Source organism: Lonchura striata, chromosome 27 (genome assembly GCF_046129695.1).
Source record: "Lonchura striata isolate bLonStr1 chromosome 27, bLonStr1.mat, whole genome shotgun sequence".
Classification (NCBI taxonomy): domain Eukaryota; kingdom Metazoa; phylum Chordata; class Aves; order Passeriformes; family Estrildidae; genus Lonchura; species Lonchura striata.
The window spans coordinates 2,510,292-2,519,407 of NC_134629.1; the positions used below are offsets into that span (position 1 = coordinate 2,510,292).

At 54.2% G+C, this 9,116-nt stretch overlaps 1 protein-coding gene across 1 annotated transcript; it reads left to right on the forward strand.

Moving 5' to 3' along the window:
- Positions 1 to 905: 905 nt before the first annotated feature.
- On the forward strand, positions 906 to 2,354 carry LOC144247548 (endogenous retrovirus group V member 2 Env polyprotein-like; the record flags this gene model as incomplete). The annotated part of the gene is made up of 1 exon (XM_077788556.1): positions 906 to 2,354. A coding segment is annotated over one exon (822 nt), but the record flags the coding sequence as incomplete, so codon positions are not given.
- Positions 2,355 to 9,116: the final 6,762 nt, after the last annotated feature.

Sequence of the window (9,116 nt, forward strand, 5' to 3'; positions counted from 1 at the left end):
CATTAGGAATAGACTGGCAGTTACATACCCCGTACAGACCTCAAGCAAGTGGCCAAGTTGAAAAGATGAATCATATGCTCAAACAACAGATAGCAAAGATTAGTCAGGAGGCAAATTTAACTTGGCCCCAAGCTTTACCATTGGCATTATTGAGAATAAGAGTTAAACCTCGGACAAAGGAAAATTTAAGCCCTTTTGAGATATTATATGGGCGACCCTATCAACTTCAATTTAAGGGTGAAGAATTGGCACAAATTGGGGAAGGATATTTACTGGAATACATGAAAGCATTGCAGAAACAATTATCAGAAATACATAAAAATGTTTTGGGTACTAGAGTAAGGGGATTAGATCACCCCCTCCATGCCTTTGAACCTGGTGATTATGTATATGTTAAGAATTTTTCAGGACAACCCTTGGAGGAAAAGTGGAAAGGTCCATATCAAGTGCTGCTGACAACATTCACTGCGGTGAAGATTAAAGAACACCCAGCTTGGATTCACTACTCGAAAATAAAGAAGGCCCCTACGAAACCATGGACTGCTACTCCCGTAGGACCTACCAGATTGCGATTTTCCAGATTATCTTGACCTATGGGGGAGCCTGGGCACGGTGGGATTTGAATCTTCATCTTTCGCTGACGGAAGGTATATCTCGAACTCTGAATAGAACTAATTGTTGGATATGTACACATATGCCTGAATACAGTGGAAAACAGATCTTGTTAATAGGCATCCCCATACCTGGTAATAATCCGTGGACGAGATATTGGGAGAATACCACCTGGGTAAATTATACATATAGAGCTCAGCCATTAAAAATTCATAACCCTCCAATTAAAAAAATCTTACTATAAATGTGTGCAGAGGTGTAACCCACCTAAAGGATTAGATAAAGTTGGGAGTTGTAATAACGTCCATTATGTAGGAAATCAAACGGGTTGTAATAAAATAAAATATATCGGGTCCCCCACCTCTATTAATAGTACCCTCTGGCCAGTTCCAGAAGGAAAAGGATGGTATTGGCTGTGCAATGATACTGCATGGAAAGTGTTACCTGAAAATTGGGTGGGAACATGCACCCTGGGAGCCGTAGTCCCAAACATAACTATACATAATCATTTATCCGAAGGTTGGCTTCAAACACATATTCGAAGAATTAGACGGGAAGTAGAAAATCCCCTAATAAAAAGGCAGAATGCATTTCATTCCTTTGCTAGATGGTTTCTCCCTTGGCTAGGGGTAAGTGAATTAGAAAAAGCTATAATAAATATTTCAGCAGTAGTAGAAGACATTGAAAATAAAACAATAGATGCAATTCAAGCACAGCAGATTGAGATAAATAGCCTTGCACAAGTAGTGCAGCAAAATAGAATGGCTTTAGATTTATTATTAGCTTCACGAGGGGGGGTTTGTACCATTATAAATACAAGTTGCTGTGTATATGTAGATCAGAATAATCGAATTGCTACAGATTTAAGTGAAATCTGGAAACAGACTAAGATACTCCATGAGGTAACCAAGGATGACACCTCGTGGGGATTTGAAGAATTGTGGAAAGTCCTAACATCCTGGTTACCTAATTTGAATTGGTTAAAACAACTTTTTATTTCCGTAATACTTGTAATATTGTTAATTATCATAGTCTGGATTTTAATTAAGTGTGTCTTACTTTGTAACAAAGAAGCAACTAATATTGAAAGATATAGATATGGAGGCGTAATATGATTGCAAAAGAATTTGCAATGGTTATAGAAAAGGGGGGACTTGATACAGGGACCTGACCTGTTCAGAACTACTTAAGGGTTAAATGACTAGAAAAGAATTAAGTGAAGAAAACGTTATGTGCTATGTATATGCACCAGTATCCTGTTATTCTAGACATTAGCAAACAGATGTAGAAACTTTGTCCTTGGCTATGTATTTTACTCTGATAAGCTTCCTTTACTCTGATAAGCTTCCTGATGATATGTAAAGAATGCATACTCAGCAGATGGACTGTGGTCAGTTGAATAGGCTATATATCATGAAAGGAGGAAAAGATGAGGCCCAGAGCACAGAAAAACTACCACGCATGCTCGAAATAAAAGTTCAACTAGCGGACAGAGTGATGAAGACTATGGACGACCACCAGAGGACCCCTGACGACCACCGAAGACCACCCAAAAATGCAACTACGCTTGCGCATCCTTATCTCGGAATAATCATGAATATGTAAATAATTTTCAGGACTTGTAATGAATATGCATGTTTTAGTAAGATAAATCACAGCTTTCTTAGCTGCACGGTGCACATGTTAGGAGGAGAGATCCCCCATGTGCCCAGCGCTGCAATAAAGAATATCTGCTGCCCGGATTGCTTCCGTCTTTGATTCACCCTCACCCTTCGGCTACCAGGACTTCAGACACAGACTGCACACCTCTTCACCTCCGGCTACCAGTGTGCCACGGAGACTCCAGGGACAGACTCTGCAGCCTTCTCGCCCTTTGGCTACTGGGAAAAAGCTACAACAGCGGGGGTGAGCTCTGTATTGAGCTCCCTTGCTCTGCTGATCTTTTGAATAAAGAGCTGAACATTAATAAAGGCACGAGCCCTGTTTACTACATGAAGGCCCCCAAAATTCCACTAAAAAGCCCCAAAATCCCCTAAAAATCACTGCTGTTGTGCCCCCGTCCCCCGAATCCCCCATACCCCATTCAGGGTGAGCCTGGGACTGCCTGGGACCCCCAGATCTCCATAGGACCCCCTCCAGGAACCCCAAATCTTCCCCAGAGCCCCCCCCCAAAGTTGGCCCAGGACCCCCTGAGAGCCCCCAGACCCCAATTGCACCCAGCCCAGGATGCCCCCTGAGACCCCCCCAGACCCTTCCCAAGACCCCACCCAGGACCCTTCCAGGACCCTCCAGACCCCGCCCCAAACCCAACTCTGGACCCCCCAGCCTCTCCCCAGATCCCTCCAGGACCTCTCCCAAAAACCCCCAACCCCCCCCAGACCCTCTCTGGGACCCTTCCAGATCCCCCAAAGCCCCTCCCCAAAACCTCCAAAACCTCCTAGGACGCCACCAGGACCCCCCAAACCGCTCCCCCAACTCCGCCCAGACCCTCCCAAGACCCCTCCTCCAGGCCCCTCTCAGGACCCATCCCCACCCCCCAGGTCCCCCCACAATGCTCCAAGACCCCTCCCCAGACTCTCCCTGACACCTCCAGGACCCCTCAGGATCCCCCACCCAAGAGCCCTCCAGGACGCCCAGACTCCCCCGAGGACTCCTCCATGAGCCATCCAGGACCCCCCAGAGCCCTCCCTAAACTCCCCCCGGCTCCCTCCCCAAAGGCCCCCGATCCCCCCAGGACCCCTCCCCAGCCCCCCCAGCCCCTCCCAGCCCCCGGCCCCTGTGCGGAGCCCCCTCCCCAGCGTTGCGGCCCCCGCGGCTCCCGCGGCTCCCGCCTCTCCCAGCGCCTCCCCCGCTCTGGCAGCGCCGCCCGCAGGGCCCGCCCGAGCCCGGGGGGCGGGGCCGCCGGGGGAGGGGCGCCGCTCCCGGCTCCCTCTGATTGGCTGCAGCCGCGCGCTGATTGGTTGGTTCGGCACGGGGCGCGCCGCTATTGGCTGGAGGAGCCCGCGCGCGCGGTGCAGGCGGGAAATTGTCAGGGGAGCGCGGCTGAGGAGGGGCTGAGGTGGGGCCGGGGAAACTGAACGGGGGGTTTGGGGCGGCTCGGGGAGAAATTGGGGATTTCTGGGGAACTGACAGGAAATAGGCGTGTGTCTGCTGGGTTTGGGGGAATGAGGGGGCTTTAGGGAGCTTTGGGGGGAGCTTGAGAGCTTCTGGAGCGTTCTCCGTTGGGTTTAGGGGGATCTGAGGGTAATTGCGGGGGTCCGAGGGCACTTTGGCGGAGTTGTGAGAGGAACTGGAGGGATCTGGGGGTTCTGAGGTGGCTCTGGGGTCAATTTTGGGGTAAAGTGGGGGGATCTGAGGGTAATTTGGGGGCTTTAGGTGGGTCTGGGGTGGATTTGGGGCTCTGGGGACACCTAAAGGGGTGCCAGGGGGTGAAGGGGTCGCAGCCCCCCAGACGCCCCCTGAAGCCCCCCTGTCCCCACAGAGGGGTCCCGGCCCTGGCGGTGCAGGACCCCCGGCCCCAGCCCAGCATCTCCATCAACCACCTGAACCGGGACACCAAGGAGGACGGGGATGGCTGGGGGGTCCTGGGGGCTCTGAGAGTGTCCGTGCCTGTCCCCAGGGGCTCAGGCTGTCCCCTGGGTGTCCCCGAGCTGGAGAAGTCCCTCTGCGCCGTTTCCTCGCCGTTTGGGCAGATTTTGGACATTTTGGTGCGGCGCAGTCTCGGCCTGCGGGGCCAGGCCTTCCTCACCTTCAGGGAGATGAGCAGCGCCACCAACGCCCTGCGCTCCCTGCAGGGCTTCCCCTCCTGCGGCCAACCCGTGGGGAGACAGCGACTGGGGGACTTCTGGCACTGGGGAAAGAACTGCAATGCTGGGGAAAAACCGCCAAACTCTGGCCTCAGAGATCCCCAAAGTCCAACTTGGAATCCCACCAAATTCATTCACCCTGAACACCCCAAAGCTTCCCTTTCTATGACAAGCCCATGGTAAGACAGAAATGCTGGGTGAAATCCTGGAATTCTCATGGAAAAAACCCAAAATCCTGAGGAAAAAAAACAAACCCAACCAGGATTCCCCCCAAAATCCCATCAAGAATCCCTGAAATTGAGTTGGAAACACCCCTAAATCCAACCAGGAACCCCCCAAAGCTTCCCCTTCTATGACGAGTCCATGGTGAGACCCAAATCCTTGGGAAAATCCTGACATTTTGGGAAAAAATCCTGAAATTCTGGGAGAAATCCTGAATTCCTGGGGGAAAAACTCAAAATGCAGCCTCAAATATCCCCAAAATCCAACCAGGAACCGCCCCAAAGCTTCCCCTTCTACCAAATGCCCATGGTAAGAGACAAATCAGAGTAGAAGTCCTGGGATTTTGGGAACAATCCTGAAATTCTGGGAAAAACTCCAAAATCCTTGGGAAAAAACCCAAATCCAGCCTCAGTATCCCTAAAATCCACCCTAACGGCCCCCCCCCCCCCCCCCCCCCCTCACCCGCCAAAGCTTCCCCTTCCGGGACAAACCAGTGGTAATAGCAGAATCTTCAGGCAAATACCCAAATTTTGGGGAAAATCCTGTAATTCTGGGACAAAAGCACAAAATTCAATTGGGAACCCACCCAAAATCCGTCCAGGAGCCCCCAAGAATTCACCCTGAATCTCCTAAACCTTCCCCTTCTACCCCACAGTGAGACCCAAATTCAGGGAAAAATCCACAGATTCTTGAAAAAACAGGAAATCTTGGGAAAAAGCCTGAAATCTGGGGAAGAAACGGAAATCTCACCAGAAATCCACCCCCCAATCCCCTGGGAATGACCCCAAATCCCTGCTGGAACCTCCCCAATTCCTCTGAATTACCCCAAAATCCTGCTGAAATTCCCTGAATTCCTTCTAGGACTTGCCAAAATCCCTCAAAAACGTCCCTGATTGCTTCTGGAACTGCCCCAGATCCATTCTGGAGCATCCCCAAATCCCTCCGAACTTCTGAAAATCCCTTGGAAGACCCCAAAATCCCTCTTGAAACTCTCCCAGATCCCCTCTGAATTCCCCCAGATCCCTGAGAAAGCCCCAGATCCCCTCTGGAGCCTCTTCCAGATCCCCCCAAAATCCTCGGGAACAACCCCAAACCCCCCGAGCCGTCCCCAGCTCCCCCCGGAGTGATCCCAAATCCCCCCGGAGCCAGCCCAGGTCCCCTCTGGAAGCTCCCCGAGTCCCTCGGGAAGCCGCAGATCCCCGGGAGCCGCCGGGCAGCGCCGGGAAAGCCCAAAGCCCCGCGGCAGTGCCGCATCCCGGCCGGAGCTGCCCCGGGAGCCCCGCGGGGCCGGGGCCGGGGCCGGGATGCGCCGTCCCAGCGGATCCAGCGCGCCCGGCCGGGCTCGGCCAGCGCGGCCCAGGGCAGGGAGCGCTGGTGGGGCGGGAGCGGGAGCGGAGCGCGAACGGGACCAGCGCAGAGCCAAGGGGGGAGAGGCCCCGGCCCCACAGAGAGCGGGGCCGGAGCGCGGGGCCGGGCGGGGATGGCTCGGCGATTGTTCCGGGCGATTCGGGCACTCGCAGCGATCTCTGCGGGATTCTTGGGCTGCTCCTGGGAGGTTTGGCCGGGATTTTGAGGGAAGTTTTCGTGGGGATTTTTTGGGTGGATTTCCTCGCACTTCGGGTGGGATGTGATAGGACTTGGGGGCATTTTTTGGGGAATTTGAGAGGGGTTTGGTGGGATTTCGGCGCGGATTTTTTGAGTGTATTTGGTGTGGATTTTGGGGGGGTTTAGGGAAATTTTGGTCGGATATTTTGGGTGATTTGGTGGGATTTTTTGTGTGGATTTTGTGTGATTGGGGGATTTTTGGCTGCATTTTTGTACAAATTTTTCTCTGTGGATTCTGTGGGATTTTCATGGGGATTTAGTGGGACTTTTTGTGGGATTTTTGTGTGGCATTTAAGGGGATTTTGGGGGCGATTTTTATGGGGATTTTGAGGGATTTCTGTGAGCCTTGGGGTGATTTTTTGTGGATTTTTTTGGGTGAGTTTTGTGGGCTTTTGGGTGGAATTTTTGTGGAGATTTACCTGGGATTTTGTGTGGTTTTTCTGGCATTTTCAAGGAATCTACAGTGGAATTTTTGTGGGAATTTTATGGTATTTTTGGTGGGATTTTTTGTGAGGATTTTGAGTCGATTTCTATTGGATTTTGGGGAGTTTTGGGGGATTTTTTAGGAAGATTTTAGTTGGGTTTTGGGTGTTTTGGGGGGGATTTTTATGGGATTTTGATGATATTTTTGTGAGGACTTTTGGTGATATTTTTGTGAGGGTGAGTGGTGCCTTTGGTTCCAACCAACTTTCCTCCCCGAGCCAACGTTACCCACTCCCTCACACGTCCCCCCGTGCCTTCCCACTGCCTTGTCCTGTCTGGGCTTCCACAGCCCCTCATCCCTTCGTGGCCCCGTCCCCTCAGGGTCTCCCCCAGCCTGGCCAACCTGATCCATCAAGAGGCACCTGGGAGCCCTCAGCATTCCAGGCAGCAACACACGGGCAGGAGGACACGGATGGCGCTTCCTGCCTGGGACAGGGCTTGTGGCCATCTCCAGGCACCGCTCTCACAGAGATCCCCACAGCTCCAGCCCCTGCCCATCTGCTCTGTGGGCAGCACAAAGGCTTCAGCAGAACCACCAAAGGCCAAGGGGCTTCTGGCCATTTTCCCTGCAACCCTGCATGCCTGGGCAGCTTGCTGAGCCCAGGAACCCTTTTCTCCCTCTTCCCCTAGGCCCTGCAGAGCCTGGGCAGCAAAAGAAAGATCCTGGGAGTCTGTCTATTACAACACATCCTATATTTCTATGCTAAAGAAAAACAAAAAGAAGAAAAGAACAATCCTAAAGAAACGAAACATTCCTGCTGGCTCGAGTGGCCCCAGCAGACAGAGCCTCTGGGATCAGCTCTCTGCAGAGCTGCAGCAGCGCAGCCAGCCGAGCCCCGACAGACGAGGCCGTCTCCTCCATGCCCTGCAGAGCCGATCATGCAGGCTGTGGAAGCGGGAATATCGAGCTCTCTCTATTCCCTGGAGGACAGACAATGTTTGAACTGCCAGGCTCGCAACGGCGACACTGATGTCATTGGCCGTGTCTTCTAGGGCTGAAAGAGAGAGGAACAGCGCCATGGTCAGTTCCCGCATCTGAGGGGACCCAAGGAGATCCCTGTGCCAGGGCCATCCCAGCCGGCTCTGGCTATGGCCAGCAGGGAGCAGGGACCAGCTGGATCAGCCCAAAGCTGCTGGCCACGAATCCCGCAGGTGCCCTGAAAGCTCTGTGTGCTCCGTCCACGCCGCCCCTGGTCCGCACAGGGAGCAGAGCCCTCCACAGCCGGGGCAGGGCTCGCAGCTCCCTCGCCAGCCCTCGCGTGCAGCCCGCTGCCCTCACTCACCCTCACAGATGAGATGGAGCTCTTCCTTCCTCCCCCTCAGGTACCGCCCGGCCGTCCCTGGGAACACAGAGCCTGTCAGGCCCAGCGGCACAGCTCCCTGCCAGCGGCGCCGCCAGCCCTGTGCCCACACGCCCTCCTGGCCCGGCTCGTGGCTCACCCATGAACCTGACGGCCGCCTCTCGCAGGGGCTCCTGTGGGCTCTGCAGGTAGGGCAGAGCCCGGCGCAGGTGCTCGGCCACGCTGCTGCTGTCCTCTGCCAGCTGGAGAGAGCGACAGGAGGGAAGGGTTGGCCCCGCAGCCCCCCGGGCCGGGGCTCCATGGGCACCCGGCTCGGGCCGCAGGAGCCTGGAGCAGAGCCCGCGCGGCCTCGGGCTGCAGCAGCGGGCAGGGGCACAGCTGCCAGCCCGCACAGCGAGCACCGCGCTCAGGGGCTGCTCCAGGCTGGGGCTGCGGCTTCCCGGCCCTCCTTACCAGGATCTCAATGAACCTCCACAGTTTCTCCTTCTTTACAGGTTTTTCAAGAACTCTCCTGTTCAGGAATTTGGCCACACAAAGCAGGGTTTCCCAAGAAGCCTGGAGAGCAGTAGAGACACGGAAATGGCCCCGCAGCCCAGGATCAGCATCCCTGTGCCAGGGCCAGGAGGAGGATGCAGCCTGCCAGGCGCCAGGGCAGGAGGCAGCCAAGCCCCCTCCCAGGGCGACAGCAGCAGCCCGTGAGTCCTCACCTCTGCCACACTCTGATTCTCATCATGGCAGTGGAAGAAGAGTGGGAGCAGGCTGTGACACACTTGTGTCATCAGGAGCTTTTTCTCTTCTTCCACTACAGTAGACAGCAAGGCTCGAAAGACAAACATGGAGATCCACTGCACATGCCAGTCATCCTGTGTAACAGGAAGGAAACAAGACCTTGGCATCAGCTGATTCTGGCCCACCTTGGCGCAGGCCTGCATCTCCACAGGGCACCAAGTGTCTGGGCAGCAGCCAGTGGCCGTGGCTGAGGGCACAGAGCCTTACGTGTTCAAAGAGTGGCAGGAGCACCTTAGCCAGCTGCAGGGCAATGGGGCTGGGTATTGGGGTGTCATTATCCAAGAACAAATCACTAAGT